This window comes from Colius striatus, chromosome 26 (assembly GCF_028858725.1).
Source record: "Colius striatus isolate bColStr4 chromosome 26, bColStr4.1.hap1, whole genome shotgun sequence".
Classification (NCBI taxonomy): Eukaryota; Metazoa; Chordata; class Aves; order Coliiformes; family Coliidae; genus Colius; species Colius striatus.
This window is the reverse complement of record NC_084784.1, coordinates 1,915,669-1,933,675: the sequence shown is the minus strand read 5'-3', so window position 1 is coordinate 1,933,675 and position 18,007 is coordinate 1,915,669. Positions and strand designations below refer to the sequence as shown.

At 60.5% G+C, this 18,007-nt stretch overlaps 2 protein-coding genes and 2 non-coding genes across 5 annotated transcripts; all 4 read left to right on the top strand.

Annotated features, from left to right (window-relative positions):
* The first annotated feature begins 959 nt into the window (after positions 1-959).
* PTGES3 (prostaglandin E synthase 3) lies at positions 960-13,268 on the top strand. Of its 2 annotated transcripts, none has more exons than XM_062015430.1 (8): positions 960-1,237; positions 7,635-7,748; positions 8,420-8,489; positions 8,728-8,826; positions 9,056-9,145; positions 10,300-10,362; positions 11,275-11,299; positions 12,283-13,268. In XM_062015430.1, coding segments are annotated over exons 1-8 (483 nt in total). In that variant the 5' UTR covers positions 960-1,235; the 3' UTR covers positions 12,303-13,268. The 2 variants fall into 2 exon arrangements, with proteins under 2 accessions (XP_061871414.1, XP_061871413.1); XM_062015429.1 differs by lacking the exon at positions 960-1,237 and adding an exon at positions 5,993-6,489.
* Positions 13,269-13,788: 520 nt separating this feature from the next.
* On the top strand, positions 13,789-17,884 carry ATP5F1B (ATP synthase F1 subunit beta). The gene is made up of 10 exons (XM_062015680.1): positions 13,789-13,954; positions 14,824-15,006; positions 15,724-15,898; positions 15,993-16,114; positions 16,343-16,527; positions 16,610-16,768; positions 16,843-16,965; positions 17,057-17,269; positions 17,368-17,569; positions 17,684-17,884. The coding sequence occupies exons 1-10, from the start codon at positions 13,804-13,806 to the stop codon at positions 17,779-17,781; spliced, it is 1,611 nt and encodes a 536-aa protein (XP_061871664.1). The 5' UTR covers positions 13,789-13,803; the 3' UTR covers positions 17,782-17,884.
* On the top strand, positions 15,051-15,125 carry LOC133628025 (small nucleolar RNA SNORD59). The gene has a single exon (XR_009820485.1). It is a non-coding gene; the product is annotated as a small nucleolar RNA SNORD59 (small nucleolar RNA).
* Positions 16,192-16,265, top strand: LOC133628024 (small nucleolar RNA SNORD59). Its single transcript, XR_009820484.1, has one exon. It is a non-coding gene; the product is annotated as a small nucleolar RNA SNORD59 (small nucleolar RNA).
* Positions 17,885-18,007: the final 123 nt, after the last annotated feature.

Sequence of the window (18,007 nt, the reverse complement as noted above, 5' to 3'; positions counted from 1 at the left end):
GTGCTGCTCCGTGCTGGGCTCTCAGCAGCGCTGTGCCCCGTTGCTGCCTGTGGGCACAAGCAGGACCAGGCTCTGTGTTTGGCCCCTGGGTTTCACGTTCCAGTTGCTCAGTGATCCGTGTTCCCAAGGGCTCCGAGCACCATCCCTGCTCCTCACCATCAGCTGAGCCGCCTTGGCAGCGAGACACCGAGCTGAAACCGCCTCTTTCGCTCAGAGGGATCCCAGGGGAAGGCCCAGCGCCCGCGTCCCGGTGGGGGCTGTTGGGCACCCCACGACCCCCGGGGTGCGGGAACGGGGTGGGCTCTGCCGGAGCCCTGCAGGGACCAGGCCCGGGGACGGGACCCGCGCTCGGACGGGGCCGCGGGTGCCTCGGGAAGGCCGGGGGAGGGGACGGGGACGCTAATCCAGCCCTGCCGGGAAAGGGAAAGGGGTTGGGGCAGGGAGGCGCTGCCCCGGCACCACGGCAACCCCCGGCCCCGCTGCCCCGGCACCCCCAGCCCCGCTGCCCCGGGCTGGGGGGGGGCGGCCGGTGCCCGCGCGAGACGCGAAGCTGCTAGAACGGGGTGGGGGGGGGGCGGCGGCGGCGCGGGGACGCGCATGCGCACGGCTGAGGAGCGGAGCGGGGCGGTGAGACGCGCATGCGCGGGGCTGAGGAGCGGCGCGGAGGAGCGGGGCGGTGGGACGCGCATGCGCGGGGCCGAGGAGCGGAGAGGGGCGTTAAGACGCGCATGCGCGGGGCTGAGGAGCGGAGAGGGGCGGAGGGGCGGGTCGGTGGGACGCGCATGCGCGGGGCTGAGGCTGGCTCGGTGGGACGCGCATGCGCGGTTCAGGGGGCGGTGCGGAGGGACGCGCATACGCGGGGCTGAGGCGGGCGCGGTGGGACGCGCATGCGCAGAGCTGAGGAGTGGCGCCGGGCGGAGGCGCGGGTCGGTGGGACGCGCATGCGCGGTGCAGGGGGCGGCGCGGCGGGACGCGCATGCGCGGCGCCGGGCGCGCGCGGCGGGTATTTTGCTGCGTCACCAGCGCTTTGGGCGCCGCCGCCGCCGCTGCCCGTGCGCGCGGGGCATTGTGGGAGCGAGGCCGCGCCGAGCCCCGAGCGCCCGCCGCCGCTTCGCCGCCGGAGCCACGGCCCTGCCCGCCCCGGCCCGCCGCCTCCAGCCGCCCGCCCGCAGCCGCACTCGGAGCCGGGCCTCCCCTTCCCCAAGGAGCGCCATCCGGAGCCGCCGCCATTCGCCATGTGAGGCCCGTGGGTGGGGAGCGGCGGAGGCGCGGCCGGGCCGGGCCGGGCCCCGGCGGCCGCTGCCCCGGCCCCGCGCTCGGTGGTGGCGGGAGGGCGGGTGAGGGGACGAGGCGCGGATGCCTGGTGACCTTGGCCGCGGCGCCGTCGGGTGCTCGCCCCGGTTAAAGGCCCGTCCGGGCCGCCGCCCGCCCCGGGGTGGGGGGGGGGGAAGGAGGCGGCGGCGCCCGGCCCATCGGTGGCGCCGGGGTTGCTTGTTTCTGCCCCGGTGTGAAGCGAACTGGGCGAGGGCCCCGAAATGAATGGGCCGGGGGGAGGAGGCGGCCTCAGCGGGGCCCGGCCCGTGGCGGGCGAAGGGGAAAGGGGCTCCCGGAACGGAGCGTGTTGAGCGTTACCCGCGGGTTGGGTCGGCACCGGCTGGAGCTGCGGGAAATCCCCGGTAGCTGAGACCCTTCCCCCGGCCGGGAGGCGCCGAGACGCGAATCCGCTCCCGAGTTTTCCCTTCTCCGCGGAAAAGCCGAGGAACAGTGAAAAGGCTCCAAAACACGTGCGAGCGCGGGGCGCCCCCCCCCGGGTCCCACCGGCCAGCCCGGGGCACCGAGCAGCACCATCAGCCCCGGGCCCCACGGGAACCCCCCACGGGCAGCTTTTTCATGTGTATCCCAAGCAGAAACCTGCTCTCCGTGTGTCCCAAAGCCACGCGGAGCTCCGATAGCGATCCCGTAGCGCTACCGAGTGTTTCAGTGACCCGAACCGCTGCGTGCTGTCCCGGACAGAGCTCCATCCCCCTTGTGTACCCCTTAGTGAAGGGAAGAGGAGCCGAACTTTGCAGCTTGAAGGCTTTTAAGGGTGAAATGAGGCTGTTTAGGATGAGCCTCTGCCCGGCGCTGGGGAGGGATTTGCGAGGGCTTTCCCTCAATGGCTGGAGGCTGCAGCGGCGTTTTCTCTGAGGGTTTTGTTTGGCAGAGAGGTCGGTGTGACATGGATGTGGAGGAACACGGTACCTCATCAGAGGGCCGACGTGACCGGCTGCTTTTTGCCGCCTTGTCCTCAGTGGGGCGTTTGCTGCGAGCCCCAGACTCGTGCTGCTGCTTCACCTCGGTGTGACTGAGAGGGATGAGAGAAAGTGGGAGCTCTTTTGTTTCACCTTGAAAGCACAGTGCCACTGCCACCCTCTTACACTGTCTGTAGTCTGAAACCAGCATTAAGAAACAAGGAGGGTGGGGGGAAAGAGCCTTTCTCAGGGTATATAACTGAAAGGAAAACTAATGATGTAAAACACCTCTTAGTGCTGCCTGAGGGTGAAAACCTTGCTCAGCAAACGACTTTTGCAGTGTCCTCACACTGAAGGGGGATGGATCCTTCCTAATATACTTTCTAAGAAGCAAAGATGAGCTTCTGGTAGGACAAGAAAGCACAAGGACGGGTTTGGAAACTTGAATCGCCCTGAGCAGCGAGATGTGGGACTTGGGCTCATGAGTAGAGCACGTGAGCAGCCTGTGGTTAAGCTCTAGATGGGGCATCTGCTCCAGAGCTGTGGCTCATGGCACTGTGGGCAGCCCCCAGGGCAGTGAGGTGGGAAACTGCTGCTGGGAAGCTTCTAGAACCTGTTTCAATGCTCCTGTTGTCACGAGTGTCTTGTGAATGTGGGGACTAGAAGAGGCAGCTGCTTGGTGGCTGTGGTTGTTCAGGAAGCCTGTAAGACACGTGGGTGGCAGTGAGTGTAACAGGAGAAATCACAGAATGTTAAGGTTTGGAAGGGACCTCAGAAGGATAATCCAGTGTAACCCCGCTGCCAGAGCAGCAGCACCCAGAGCAGGGCACACAGGGACTCATCCAGCTGGGGTTGGGATGTCTCCAGAGCAGGAGCCTCCACAGCCCATCTGGGCAGCCCCTGCCAGGAGTTTCTCCTCCTGTGCCAGTGCAACCAGAGAAACACACAGGGATGGGGGTGGGAAGGAACCTCCAGAGCTCCTCCAGCCCCCTCAAGCAGGTTCCTCATGCTCAGGAGGCACAGGAACCCATCCAGCTGGGTTTGGGATGTCTCCAGAGCAGGAGCCTCCACAGCCCATCTGGGCAGCCCCTGCCAGTGCTCCCTCACCTCAGCAGGGAACAAATCCTGCCTTGTGTGTCTCTGGAACCTCTGATGTTGCAGCTTGTGCCCGTTGCCCCTTGTCCCATCATTGGCCATCCCTGAGAATCCTTTCCCAAAGGGAATCACAGGGGATTTGTCCCCTGGGCTGCTCCAAGGCTGCTGTGCTTTATTGCCACACAGGCTAGAACATCTTTCAGTTCTCCCTTTGAAAGAAATCTCAGTCCCATCAGGCCATGGGGACAGGACACAGCCAAAGCACGTGCTTGGCTTGGTGCTGTTTGGCACAAGGCTGAGGTCCCTTGGGATGGGTTTGGTTGAGCAAGAAAGGAGGGAAACGTCAGGCTCTGGGTGTAACGAGTCCTGGTGGTGTTTGTCAGTGCCTGAAAGACAACAGAAGGCTTTCTGTGGGTGTAGGGGGAGCCATCCCTGGAGGGCTGGGAGCACAGGCACACTTTCATTGCTTTCCTTGTGTGTAGTTGTCTCGAGGCATCTCCAGGTAGGCAGGAAACACAAATGAGCTGCAGCTTCCCTCATCCCTGCCTTTGGTTAGAGGTGTTGGCACATCCTGTGGTACTGGTTGGAGTGGTAAGTCCTGAATCAAACACTTGTGGGTGACCAGGGGAAGCTCAATAGATGGGGGGAAAAAACAGTTAAAAAGAGGGAGAGGCAACTCCAGTGTAGCTGTAACTGCAGCAGGAACCTTCCAGGTGGTAAGTACTGAGTGTCTGGGGAAGCAGCACATGTGTGGTGTGAGAAACAGAATCACACGGGTATGGGGGCTGGAAGGGCCCTGCAGAGCTGCTCCAGCCCCTGCTCCAGCAGCTTCCCCTGGCTCAGGGGGCACAGGAACGTGTCCAGGGGGGGTTGGGAACCTCCTGAGAAGGAGCCTCCACACCCTCCCTGGGCAGCCTGGGCCAGGGCTCCCTCAGCTCAGCACCAAAGGACTTGCTCCTCCTGGGCCAGGGGCACTTGCTGTGTCCCAGCCTGTGCCCATCACCCCTTGTCCTGCCACTGGCCACCCCAGCACAAAGCCTGGCCCCATCCATCCTCCTTTAGGGACTCAGCAGCACTGATGAGATCCCCCTGAGCTCAGGCTTCTGTTCCCCAGGCTGAACAGCCCCAGGGCTGCAGCCTTTCCTCCTCACACACATGTTCCAGCCCTCAGCATCTTGCTGGCCCTGCCCTGGCCTCTCTGCAGCACTTCCCTGTCTCTCTGCAGCTGGGGAGCCCAGCACTGGCCCCAGGACTCCAGCTGAGGCCTCCCCAGCTCTGGCAGAGCAGAGGGAGGATAACAACATGAATTATGATGCTTTGAGTTTCCTTTGATCTCTTCCCCTCCTCTGTAGCTCTGGATGAGTTTCCTTCAGCTGCAGGACAGCTCTGTAATGTCATCAGTGCTGCAAAGAGGCATTTTGGTGCCTCAAACCCCTTGATCTTGGCAAAGACACTTGAGGTCACAGCCCAAGCGAAGCTGCAGGAGTGGGAAGGCTGGAGACATCTCCATTGACACTGGAAGTGCTGATGCTATTCAGCAGGAGCTCAGCATCATCCTGGGCAGGGACACTGAGATGTCTGTTCTGATAACAGCATGCCTGAGGGACAAACCCAGTTCCACCCAGTGGGAGTTTTGTCTGCCAGTGGCACGAGAAATGGTTCCTGTGCAGATCTCAAACTCAGAGACACGCTGAGGGAACAGAACACATCAGTTCTCTTTCTCCCCCTTACAGAAGGAAGCTCCAATAAGGGGTTAAAAATACCAGAGGAAGAAAATTGCTGCTGTGCTTTGCACTTCACCTGAATAAGCTGATGCCTTGGCACTTGTTCAAAATGCTGCTGAGAGGGAAAGCTTTGGGTTTTCACCCAGAGGGACGGCAGCTTGCTTGGAACTAAAGGTTGTGTTAGAAACCATGTGGGTTTTTTTTACTCCCAGGGGTGAAAGATTCTTTCACTGCCCTCTGATGAAATGATTCCTGCACTTAAATGGGACCTTAACCAGTGGGAGAGGCTGCTGTGGCCACTCCTGCAGCTGCACTGGCCTTTCCCTGAGCTGGTAGAGTAACCTCACTAAATATGTCAGGGTTTGATACCCAGAGTTGAACCAGTCGATGCTCAGATGAGTCAGAATCCATCCTGAAATCAGCAGTGGTCACCTGAATAAACCTTCTGGAAAGCTGGTTACTCTAATTTTGGACTCCCCAGCTCCAGAGGGACAGGGAAGTGCTGCAGAGAGGCCAGGGCAGGGCCAGCAAGATGCTGAGGGATGGAACATGTGTGTGAGGAGGAAAGGCTGCAGCCCTGGGGCTGTTGAGCCTGGGGAACAGAAGCCTGAGCTCAGGGGCCCTTCTCAATGCTGCTCAGTCCCTAAAGGAGGATGGATGGGGCCAGGCTTTGTGCTGGGGTGGCCAGTGGCAGGACAAGGGGTGATGGGCACAGGCTGGGACACAGCAAGTGCCCCTGGCCCAGGAGGAGCAAGTCCTTTGGTGCTGAGCTGAGGGAGCCCTGGCCCAGGCTGCCCAGGGAGGGTGTGGAGGCTCCTTCTCAGGAGGTTCCCAACCCCCCCTGGACACGTTCCTGTGCCCCTGAGCCAGGGGAAGCTGCTGGAGCAGGGGCTGGGGCTGCAGCAGCTCTGCAGGGCCCTTCCAGCCCCCAGCACTCTGTGATGCTGTGAGTCTGTCAGGTCATTGTGCTGCAACACTGAGACCAAACATCCACCTCTGTGGGTGTGAATCTGGCAGCAGAGATGAGAACAAGGCTTCCTTCGTGCCCTCATGTGCTTCAGCTTCCTGTAGCCATCATCACTGCAAGAAATATCCCAGTGAGTGAGCGTTTGGCTCAGAGCTCAACTCCAGTGGGAGTCACAAGTGGGTTCCCTGAGCTCTGTGCTTTGGGGACCATAAGCTCTGAGCTCTCAGCTTGGCTCCTGCACCTCTGGAAGCCAACCAGAGTGTGGGGAGTGCGTGTGGTCTGTGCCTTAGCAACAGCAGCTCGTGCCAGGCAGCTCTTGGCGTCCTCCAGCACGTAGCTGGGCAAGTGTGGGCTTGGCCTCGGTTGCCAGGAGAGTAACTGGAAGTTGCTGTGGGGAGCTGGAAGCTGAGGAGGGCTGAGCTGGGGTTGCTGGCATCAGCTGATGGAGAATGGCTCTGCTTGAGCCTCACAGGTGAGTTCTCACTGTGGAACTGTGAGCACAGGAGAGCTGAGAGCCCTGCAGGGTTTTGTGGTGCTCTGCACAGGCTGTTGCTTTGTTGTGGTGTTTGTGCAAAGCCAGAAGGATACCAGAGAGGTTGGGAGCTGAAGTAGAAGGTTGCAGCAAGAAGTCAGAGCAGTGATTCCCAGCTCTCATCCCTCTCCCCACTCCAACTAGAGAGCAAATTCATTGAATGGACTGTATTGAATGCCATCAACATCCAAAGTGGCCTGGATTGTGATGCCCTGGGGTTTTTCACTCTTTCAGGTTCCCAAAGCCTCCTGAGGTCTGCCTGGGTGGCTGTTAGAGGTGGCTGGACCTTTGCCACTGTGTGTAGGGGCTCATCTTGAAACCTTTGTCAGAAGTTTCACTTGCTGGGACGTTCCTTTGTCTCATGGAATCTCCATCAAGGAGCATCACCAGGAGCTTTTTAGGGGGTTACTGAGTGTGTAGCTCTTCATTCTTTGTGTCTCTTTTGCCAGCCTGAGGCACTTTTTGGGAGTGATTAACAGCAAATTGGGAAGGCAGCTTTTCAGAGCAGGGAGAAGCCTTTTAGCTCAACTTCTCTAAATGCACCAAAAGGTTCAAACTGCTCAAGTGGTGGATGAGCAAAAGGCTGAGGGAAGGTGATGCTGTTCCCTGGCAGCCTGGAAGGGCCAGTTTGAACATCCTTGCAGTAGCCATGAAAGAGAGAAAGCTCAGTTTCTGGGTTCAGCTTTGGGGTTCTCACTACAAAAAGGACATTGAGGGGCTGGAGCATGAGGGTGCTGGGGAGGGGCTGAGGGAAGGAGGCTGCAGTGAGCTGGGGGTCAGTCTCTGCTCCTGAGGGACAGGACAAGAGGAGAGGGGCTGGAGTTGGCCCAGGGGAGGTTGAGGCTGGAGCTGAGGCAGAACTGTTTCCCTGAGAGGGGTGTGAGCCCTGTGCCAGGCTGCCCAGGGAGCTGGGGCAGTGCCCAGCCCTGGAGGGACCCCAAAGCCATGGGGTGAGGTGCTGAGGGGTCAGTGCTGGGCTGTGCAGGGTGAGGGCAGGGCTGGGACTGCAGCAGCTTCAGGGGCTTTAACAACCATGATAACTCCCTGCTTGTGTGGTCTGAAGGCCTCAACATGCTCTGTTACAGGCAGCCAGCCTCTGCAAAGTGGTACGACCGGAGGGACTACGTCTTCATCGAGTTCTGTGTCGAAGACAGTAAAGATGTGAATGTAAATTTTGAGAAATCCAAACTTACCTTCAGGTGAGTTTCTTGGGGCCATGGTGGGGCTGGAAGGCACGAGGAGGGGGAGGGGTTGAGGGTGTCTAAAGGCTGTGCTGGTGCTGCTGAGGTGACAAATGGTGTTCGTGGACAAGGGGTGATGGGATGAAGCTGGAACACAAAAGGTTCCATTGAAACATAAGAAAAAGCCATTTCAGTGTGAGCTGGGGGAGCCCTGGCCCAGGAGGAGCAAGTCCTTTGGTGCTGAACTCAGGGAGGCCTGTCCCAGGCTGCCCAGGGAGGGTGTGGAGGCTCCTTCTTGGAGGTTCCCAACCCCACCTGGGCATGTTCCTGTGTGGCCTGATTGAGGTGTACCTGCTTGAGCAGGGGGGTTGGACTGGATGGTCTTTAGAGGTTCCCCTCCAATCCCCATCACTCTGTAAATCTACAAGGAAAAACTACTTTACTGTAAGGCTGAGGGAGCCCTGGCCCAGGCTGCCCAGGGAGGGTGTGGAGGCTCCTTCTCAGGAGGTTCCCAACCCCCCCTGGACACGTTCCTGTGCCCCCTGAGCCAGGGGAAGCTGCTGGAGCAGGGGCTGGGGCTGGAGCAGCTCTGCAGGACCCTTCCCACCCCCCACCACTGTGTGATTCTATGACTTATTCTTGTGTTTAAAGCACAAAACACCCTGAGAGTGTTTTTCTTCTCTTTGCAGTTGTCTCGGAGGAAGTGATAACTTTAAACATTTAAATGAAATTGATCTTTTTAATAATATTGATCCAAATGTAAGTATCCTCCTGAAAACCACCAAAGCCCTTCTTTAGGCAGCTTGGGGAGAGGAGGGAGGGAAGTAAATTCTGCCTTGGCTTGTAAGGATGTGCTTAAACTCACATCATCCCTGGATGGGGTTTTTCAGAACTAGGAGTTGACTTGATAGCTCCAGCCAAATGAATTTAGTAGAAGCAGTTCCCACTGAGCTTTGTGATGATTCTGTTCACAGAGATTTGCTCTTTCTCTTTGCAGGAGTCAAAGCATAAAAGAACAGACAGATCTATCTTGTGTTGTTTACGAAAAGGAGAGTCTGGTCAGGCATGGCCCAGGTTAACGAAAGAGAGGGCGAAGGTGGGTTTGTCTCTGGGGGAGGGGAGTTGCCTGTTGCCTCCTCTGGTTCCCAGTTCACTTGTTTATTACCTAGGGGTGTATTTTGCTTAATGTTTGGGTCACATTTGAAGGATGTAGCAGCTACTGAGCTGTGTTTCTGAGCAGGACAAGCAGCTCTTAACAAACCATCCTTTTCTGCCAGTACCAACTTGTCACGTGAATGTCCTTAAGTAACTTGTTTGATGTGCAGCTCAACTGGCTCAGTGTGGACTTCAACAACTGGAAAGACTGGGAAGATGACTCAGATGAAGACATGTCCAACTTTGATCGCTTTTCTGAGGTATGGGAACGTTTGTGTTACCTGGAGGGCTGGAGTCCAGGATCCTGGCAGTGCTGGGGGGCAGCAAAGGGAACGTGGGGCAGCACCGTGGGCTGGTGGGCAAGGAGCCAATGGCAGCCTGGGGGGCATGAAGAGAGTGTGGGCAGCAGGGCCAGGGAGGTTGTGCTGCCCCTCTGCTCTGCCAGAGCTGGGGAAGCCTCAGCTGGAGTCCTGGGGCCAGTGCTGGGCTCCCCAGCTGCAGAGAGACAGGGAAGTGCTGCAGAGAGGCCAGGGCAGGGCCAGCAAGATGCTGAGGGATGGAACATGTGTGTGAGGAGGAAAGGCTGCAGCCCTGGGGCTGTTGAGCCTGGGGAACAGAAGCCTGAGCTCAGGGGCACCTTGTTAATACTTAAGAAGTACCAGGCTGCCCAGGGAGGGTGTGGAGGCTCCTTCCTTGGAGCTCTTCAAGACCCCCCTGGACACATTCCTGTGTGACCCGATCTAGGTGGGAGCTGCTTCTGCAGGGGGTTGCACTGGATGAGCTCTAAAGGTCCCTTCCAGCCCCCACCATGCTGTGAGTCTGACAAAGGGTGTCAGGAGACTGAGGTGACATTTCCTTGCTGGGGTGGCCAGTGGCAGGACAAGGGGTGATGGGCACAGGGTGGGACACATTCCTGTGCCCCCTGAGCCAGGGGAAGCTGCTGGAGCAGGGGCTGAGGCTGGAGCAGCTCTGCAAGTCCCCTCCAACCCCCAACACTCTGTGACTCCAGGCTGTTTATAGGCAGGCAGGGACTGTCTTCCCTGAAGACATTGTCTTCCTCAGCCTCCCCCCTGCTGCTGCTTCCCTGGCCACTGCCCTTTACCAAGCCCCAGCCTTTGCCAGTTTAACCCACAGCAGAGAGGTGACCAGGCTGTGTTTGCTATCAGATACCACATGAACCTGTCCCCTCTTAGACACCAGCTCTAACTCCAGGCACTACTGGATTTGCAGAGCACTTAATTCCCCCTTCTTTTGACATGCTCACCTCCTGATTGCTGTGTAGGTGCAGTTGATTTGTCAAAACAACCCGTGGTTGTAAGAGTTTGAAGCTATTTTTAGATGTCTGCAGCACTCCCTGGGTTGCTGTAGGGTTGGTTTCACCCTTTTAACGTGGCCATTGTCTCTCCTGGCACAGATGATGAACAACATGGGTGGAGAGGATGATGTAGACTTGCCAGAAGTAGATGGGGCAGATGATGTAAGTACCTTGTTTGCAGGGAAATACGTGCAGGGCTGGTTCAGCACCCTGCACATTCATCACCCAGATCAAACTTCCACTCACTCTTCAGCACTTGCAAAAGCTGAAATGGCACCAGACTTTGGACAAAACATGTGTCAGTGCCCAGGCAGATGCAGTGACATCCCTCCACTGATCACTGCAGGGCAGCAAGGTCAAAGTGAGTGGGTCCTGGGGAGGACCAGAGTGTGGGCAGCAGGGCCAGGGAGGTTGTGCTGCCCCTCTGCTCTGCCAGAGCTGGGGAGAGCTCAGCTGGAGTCCTGGGGCCAGTGCTGGGCTCCCCAGCTGCAGAGAGACAGGGAAGTGCTGCAGAGAGGCCAGGGCAGGGCCAGCAAGATGCTGAGGGATGGAACATGTGTGTGAGGAGGAAAGGCTGCAGCCCTGGGGCTGTTCAGCCTGGGGAACAGAAGCCTGAGCTCAGGGACCCTTCTCAATGCTGCTGAGTCCCTAAAGGAGGATGGATGGGGCCAGGCTTTGTGCTGGGGTGGCCAGTGGCAGGACAAGGGGTGATGGGCACAGGCTGGGACACAGCAAGTGCCCCTGGCCCAGGAGGAGCAAGTCCTTTGGTGCTGAGCTGAGGGAGCCCTGGCCCAGGCTGCCCAGGGAGGGTGTGGAGGCTCCTTCTCAGGAGGTTCCCAACCCCCCCTGGACACGTTCCTGTGCCCCCTGAGCCAGGGGAAGCTGCTGGAGCAGGGGCTGGGCTGGAGCAGCTCTGCAGGGCCCTTCCAGCCTCCAGCACTCAGGGATCTGACCTGGAATTCCTCAAAAGGCAGAGCAGGGTTTGGAAGCAGCAGCTTCTTTGCAGGGCTGGTGGTGGGAGAGGGAGGTGCCTTCCATGTAGTCACTTCAATTCATGTTTCTTCTCCTTTGCAGGACTCACCAGACAGTGATGATGAAAGTAAGTTGGTGGCCACGTTTGTTTGCACACATGTGAGGAACAACGCTCCTCACTGAGTGGGAGCCTTGAGCAGAGCCAGGGACAGCTCTGTCCTGCCTGTGAGCTCATGCCTGAGCAGTGCAGGGTGGTATAATCCAGTGAAAGCCTTTCCACACGAGCATCAAATACCAGTTTGACCTTCCCAGCTGGCTGTAGGCCCAGGGAGCTTTGGCTTTAGAACAGCGGAGTGTGTGGTGCTGACACTGCTCGAGGAGGTTCCTGTGCTCTGGCTGTACACAGATCCTCTCTTAACTTGCTCTGTGCCCTTCCTGCTTGAGGGCTGGATCCTTTTGCTGATGTCATGAGGTTCCTGGTAGTTTTTTAGGCCCAAAACAGCAACAAAAGAAACTGTGTGGGCAGGAGGTTGACAGAGGTTCTCCTTCCTCTCTGCTCTGCCCTGCTGAGAGCACATCTGGGATATTGTGTCCAGCTCTGGGCCCCTCAGCTGCAGAAGGACAGGGAGCTGCTGGAGAGAGCTCAGCACAGGGCACAGAGATGCTGGAGTGGAGCATCTGCCTTGTGCTGAAAGGCTGAGGGAGCTGGGGCTCTGCAGCCTGGAGAAGAGGAGCCTGAGGGCTGAGCTCAGTCATGTTCACAAGTGGCAGGAGGCTGGAGCCAGGCTGTGCTCAGGGATGGCCAGTGACAGGACAAGGGGCAACAGGCACAAGCTGCAACATCAGAGGTTCCAAAGACACACAAGGCAGAATTTGTTCCCTGCTGAGGTGAGGGAGCACTGGCAGGGGCTGCCCAGATGGGCTGTGGAGGCTCCTGCTCTGGAGACATCCCAACCCCAGCTGGATGAGTCCCTGTGTGCCCTGCTCTGGGTGCTGCTGCTCTGGCAGGGGGCTGCACTGGCTGAGCTTCCCAGCTCCCTCCCAGCCCTTGTGAGTCTCTAAGTGAGGGCTCTGTGAAGGTGCCACTAATGCTCTTCTCTTTCTCTTTAGAAATGCCAGATCTGGAGTAAAGGAAAACTTCTCGTCTTCAGGGTTTGGGGAAAGAAGTTCATCACAACATTTCATAATTGAGATAAGAATTCCTGAGTTGATAGCCTTCAAAGGGAGATCCTACATCCTTTAACCCATTATTTTCCAGTCCATTTTCAATGGCTTCACTGATGGTTATGGTTAGTTGTGTGACCATTGCACGGGGCGCTCTCAAGCCACGAGGGGCAATAACGTGATGCATGAACCGTATTCCAGCCTTCCAAAAACCCCCCCCACCCCCCCCACCGCCCCCCCTCACCTCCAGCTGTAGGCAAGTGACTGAGAGCAGTTGCAATAACGTTTCCAGAGCCTCGGAGCAGATGGAATTACAAGGGGGGAGGATCTTGAGTTCACACCAAGGGAGAAAAAGAGCAATTAAGAGTCGTGGGGGGTGGTGGGTTCCCCTCCCCCGCCTTTCTGTGGCCTGAAATTGTCCATTTATACCGGGAACAAAAGTGGCTGAAAACAAAAAGCTTGTTGGCATTGGCTCCCCCTTCCCCCCCCTAAATTGGGCAGGTGTGCTGCTGGGGTTGGCTTCAGGTCTTGTTCCACTAAAGTTTGTATTGAAAAGGAAACAATTCTCCTGGTTTTGGTGTTTTTCCCTCACTACCACCCCCCCCCCCTCCATCCTTCCTCCCCCTCCCGGCCCTGGCAACGCTGACCCCGCAGCTTTCCTTCTTCCCCGAGGGGGGCTTTTCGAGCCCGGGCTCCTGGACGTTGTTGCTTTTCGAGCTGTTCCCTTTAGACCAAATCCTATTTGCACTGTAGGGGGTGGAAGGAAGCGCGTGGCAGAGCCCTGAGCGGGGGAAGGGAAGGGACGGGGGGGGGAAGGCGGCGGCGGCTTCGGAGCGGGCTGAGACGAACCGAACCTCAATTTGTGTTGAAGAAGCAGCGGGGGGGGGATTTTTTTAATGTCTACATTCTTTTTAATAAACTGTTGAAGACTCCGTGGCTGTGCTTCTGCCCCCGCCGCTGCCCCCGCGCCCGGCCCCGCGCCCCGCGGCCGCCCGGCCTTCGGGAGCCGACCGGGCTGGGGGGTGTTGCGGCGGTTCTGAGCCTCGGGGCTTGTCCCCGCGCCGCGGGCGGTTCGTGGCCGTCGGGCTTGCCTGCGGCCCGGCCGCGGGTGCGTCCCGGGGCCGCTCTGGGGGGGTCGCGGCGGGACGCGGCCGCGCGGTCACGGCGCCCGCCCCAAGGACAAGCGCGGGCCACGTGCGCAGCCGCTTCCGGCTCCCTGCGCAGGCGCCCCGCCCCTTTCCGCCCATCGCCCTATCAATGCGTGGCTTTTCTATGACGGACATCGCAGAGGCCCAATGGCCGCGAGGCGCAAGGCGAGCGCCCAGCGTAATCCAGCCAATGGGAGGCGGGAGGCGGAGGCGCGCGGCGGCGCGGTGGCCAATGGGCGATGGGCTGAGGCGCGCGGAGGCCCCGCCCCGCCGAGGGCCGTGAGGGGCGGGCGGCGCGCGGGGCGCAGTCGGCGCCGCCATGTTGGGGCTCGCGGGTCGCTGCTCGGCCGCCGCCGCCGCCGCCGCCGCCCGGCCGCTGCTCTGCCGTGTGGCCGGCTCGGGCCGCGACCTCCTCCCGCTGCTCCTCAGCCGCGGGGCTGCCCCAGCCGCTGCCGCCGCCGCCGGCCCGCGTGAGTGCGGGGCGGCCGCGGGGTCACCTTGGGGCCTGCGCGGGCGGGAGGGGGGCGCGGGCCGTTATGAGGCCCCGTTACCGGGACAGGACGGGACGGGACGGGATGAGCTGTGCCAGACGGCCACGGTCAGGGTCAGGGCTGCCGCATTGCGGCGGGGGGAAAGGGGAGGCAGGGTGGGGTGTCTCGGGGATACGGCGTGCGGGGGCTCTGGGGGCACCGCGGGGGATGCGGGGGGCACTGGGGGGGTGTGAGGAGACTGAGGGCACTGAGGGGGTTGTGAGGGCTCTGGGGGGACCAGGGGGGGTCCTGGGGTCATTGGGGGGGGTGTGAGGAGTCTGAAGGGGTTGTGAGGGCTCTGGGGGGACCAGGGGGGGTCCTGGGGCACTGGCGGGGGTGTGAGGAGACTGAGGGCACTGAGGGGGTTGTGAGGGCTCTGGGGGGACCAGGGGGGGTCCTGGGGTCATTGGGGGGGGTGTGAGGAGTCTGAAGGGGTTGTGAGGGCTCTGGGGGGACCAGGGGGGGTCCTGGGGGCACTGGCGGGGGTGTGAGGAGTCTGGGGGCACCGGGGGCTTGAGGGGGCTCTGGGAGCACCGGAGGGGGTGCGGGGACACCAAGGGGCGTTCAGGGGGTCCTCGGCACCCTGAGGGAGCTGCAGGGGCTCTGGGCGTGGTGAGGGGCGTTCAGGGGGTTGTGCACACCCCAAGGGAGATGCTGGAGCTTTGGGCACCCCGAGGGGTGTTCAGGGGGTTGTGGTGGCTCTGTGTGTGTCTCGGGCACATCCCAAGGGACCCCCAGTTCCACCCCCCCGAGGCCGGAGCTGCCCCTTCCTCACCCGACCTTGACTCGTCCCTCTTGGCCCGGGCCAGGCCGGGACTATGCAGCGCAGGCAGCTCCAGCCACCAAGGCCGGCGCCACCACGGGCCGCATCGTGGCCGTCATCGGGGCCGTGGTGGACGTGCAGTTCGACGAGGGGCTGCCCCCCATCCTCAACGCCCTCGAGGTGCAGGGCAGGGAGACCCGGCTAGTGCTGGAGGTGGCTCAGCACCTGGGTGAGTGTTTGCCGCAGAGGGGGCTGCAGAGGGCTGGGAAGGTTCCTCCTCTGATGATGCATCTCCGTGACTTTCGTTCTCCTGAGCTTGCTGAAGCCAAGGATTTCAATCTGAGGAGGAGGAAAATGGCTGCCAGAGGGCTGTGGCCTGCAGGGATGGGTTTTTTTTCTCTGTGTTATTTTATCCCTGGGTCTTTCCTGCCAGCAGCCTGCTCCCTTGTCAGGGCCTGGGGAAGCCGCCAGCAGCTGTGCCCAGGGGCAGCTCGAGGCCTCTGGTGGTTTTGCCTGGGCCAGGGGTGGCTTCTTTAAACAACAAGCTGCCAGAAGCTTCCCCTGGAGCTGTCAGGGCTGATGCCACTCAGCTCTTAAGATGGACCCAAGGCCTGGCCAATTAGTGACCGAGGTAACAACTCTGTGATTAACATACTGGAGAAGGGCAAGAAGCTGCAGGTGCTTTAAGATTCGGTTTTACGTCTCATCTCCCTGTTCTGATGGTTCATTAATTAATCATAGCCTTCTCTCCCCAAGCTCAGTCAGTTTTGCCCAGGACTGCTGAGGGATCTCCTTTGTCTTTAACTCACAAACCTCTTGTTACGTTTCCATCTCCCCTGTGCAGTTGAGGAGGGGGAGGGATAGAAGGATTTGGTGGGCACCACCCAGCCAGGGCTAAACACACCACAGAGGCGATGCCATGACACTGCTCCTGGGGCTTTGGCAGGAGAGAACACGGTGAGGACCATCGCCATGGATGGCACGGAGGGGCTGGTGAGAGGGCAGAAGGTGCTGGACTCGGGGGCTCCCATCCGCATCCCCGTGGGCCCCGAGACCCTGGGCAGGATCATGAACGTCATCGGGGAGCCCATCGATGAGAGAGGCCCCATCAGCACCAAGCAGTGAGCAGCTGGGGGCACTCACAGGGGTGTGGATGGGGTGGGGGGAGTCTCAGTTGAGCCACTCAGCCCCCTCCTCCTCTTCCTCCCGCCGCAGGTTCGCTGCCATCCACGCCGAGGCCCCGGAGTTCGTGGAGATGAGCGTTGAGCAGGAGATCCTGGTGACAGGGATCAAGGTGGTGGATCTGTTGGCTCCTTATGCCAAGGGAGGCAAGATCGGTGCGTTGTGCCCCGGGGGAAGGTGTTGGGGTGCTGGGGTGAGGGGTTTTGGGGGGGTTCGTGCTCTGCAGCACTTTCCTTCAGTGATGAGGAACAACTTGACTTTCGTTCTTCTGAGCTTTCTGAAGCAACGTTCAGTAATCTGAGGAGGAAAAGGGGGTGAAGGGAGATGCAGAGGAGCCAGGTGGGCTTTGGAGCTTCAGCAGGACTCCTCTACCCCCCCGCCAGGTTTGTTTGGAGGTGCTGGTGTGGGGAAGACTGTGCTGATCATGGAGCTCATCAACAACGTGGCCAAAGCCCACGGCGGCTACTCGGTGTTTGCGGGTGTCGGGGAGCGAACCCGCGAGGGCAACGACCTGTACCACGAGATGATCGAGTCTGGGGTCATCAACCTGAAAGATGCCACTTCTAAGGTCTCCCGAGGGGGAGAGGGAGGGGCTTTGGGTGGACTGGGGGGCGCAGGGAGCCGAGTGTCACCCCGTGTCCCGCCCACAGGTCGCTCTGGTCTACGGGCAGATGAACGAGCCGCCGGGTGCCCGCGCCAGGGTGGCCCTGACAGGGCTGACGGTGGCCGAGTACTTCAGGGACCAGGAGGGTCAGGACGTGCTGCTCTTCATCGACAACATCTTCCGCTTCACCCAGGCGGGCTCGGAGGTGGGCACAGGGCTGGGGGGCTGCGGGGGGCTGGGCTGGGCTGAGCCTCTCACCACTCCTCTGCTCCCTGCCAGGTGTCAGCCCTGCTGGGCAGGATCCCGTCTGCTGTGGGCTACCAGCCCACGCTGGCCACAGACATGGGCACCATGCAGGAGAGGATCACCACCACCCGCAAGGGCTCCATCACCTCCGTGCAGGTCAGTGCGGGACCACCATCACCACCAATCGCCCCCCTCCGGGGTGGCCACCTCCAGCCCACCATCCCCTCCCCCTTCCTTCCCTCCCCAGGCCATCTACGTGCCTGCTGACGACTTGACCGACCCTGCCCCCGCCACCACCTTCGCCCATTTGGATGCCACCACCGTGCTGTCCCGTGCCATCGCCGAGCTGGGCATCTACCCAGCCGTGGACCCCCTGGACTCCACGTCCCGCATCATGGATCCCAACATCGTGGGCCCAGAGCACTACGACGTGGCTCGGGGCGTGCAGAAGATCCTGCAGGTGGGCTGAAGCCCCTCCCACGGGCATGGAGGGGATGAGGGCACAAAGACCCTCCCTTTCCCCAGTGCCAGCCCCTCACCTGCAGCCTTTCCCCGCAGGATTACAAGTCCCTGCAGGACATCATTGCCATCCTGGGCATGGATGAGCTGTCAGAGGAGGACAAGCTGACCGTGGCCCGTGCCCGTAAGATCCAGCGCTTCTTGTCTCAGCCCTTCCAGGTGGCTGAGGTTTTCACCGGCCACATGGGCAAACTGGTGCCTCTGAAGGAGACCATCAAGGGCTTCAAGCAGATCCTGGCAGGTGAGGTGGCCCTGGGAGAGGAAGGGGTCGTCCCCAAGCCGGGGTTGGAGGAGGAGCTGGGCATCTCCTCCCCCCCCTCCGTACTGACCCTCCCCCGTCCTTCCACCCCTGCAGGGGAGTACGACCACCTCCCGGAACAGGCCTTCTACATGGTGGGGCCCATCGAGGAGGCGGTGGCCAAGGCGGAGAAGTTGGCTGAAGAGCACGCCTGAGGGAGGGGCTCCTTCCCCCAGCCCCCCACGCCCCTCTCCCGGCTCTGCCTGGGGCCAGACCCCCCCTATTTAACATTTCCAATAAAAACGTGGGTGAAACACCCCCCGGAGGGTCGTGTGCTGCTGCAGCTCCCGCGTTTGAGGCCTGGGGGGGAGCCCCCCCACATGTGGGATGGGGGGGTTGGGTGCCCCTGGGGGTGGGGGGCTCAGCCTCTGCTGGGGTGTT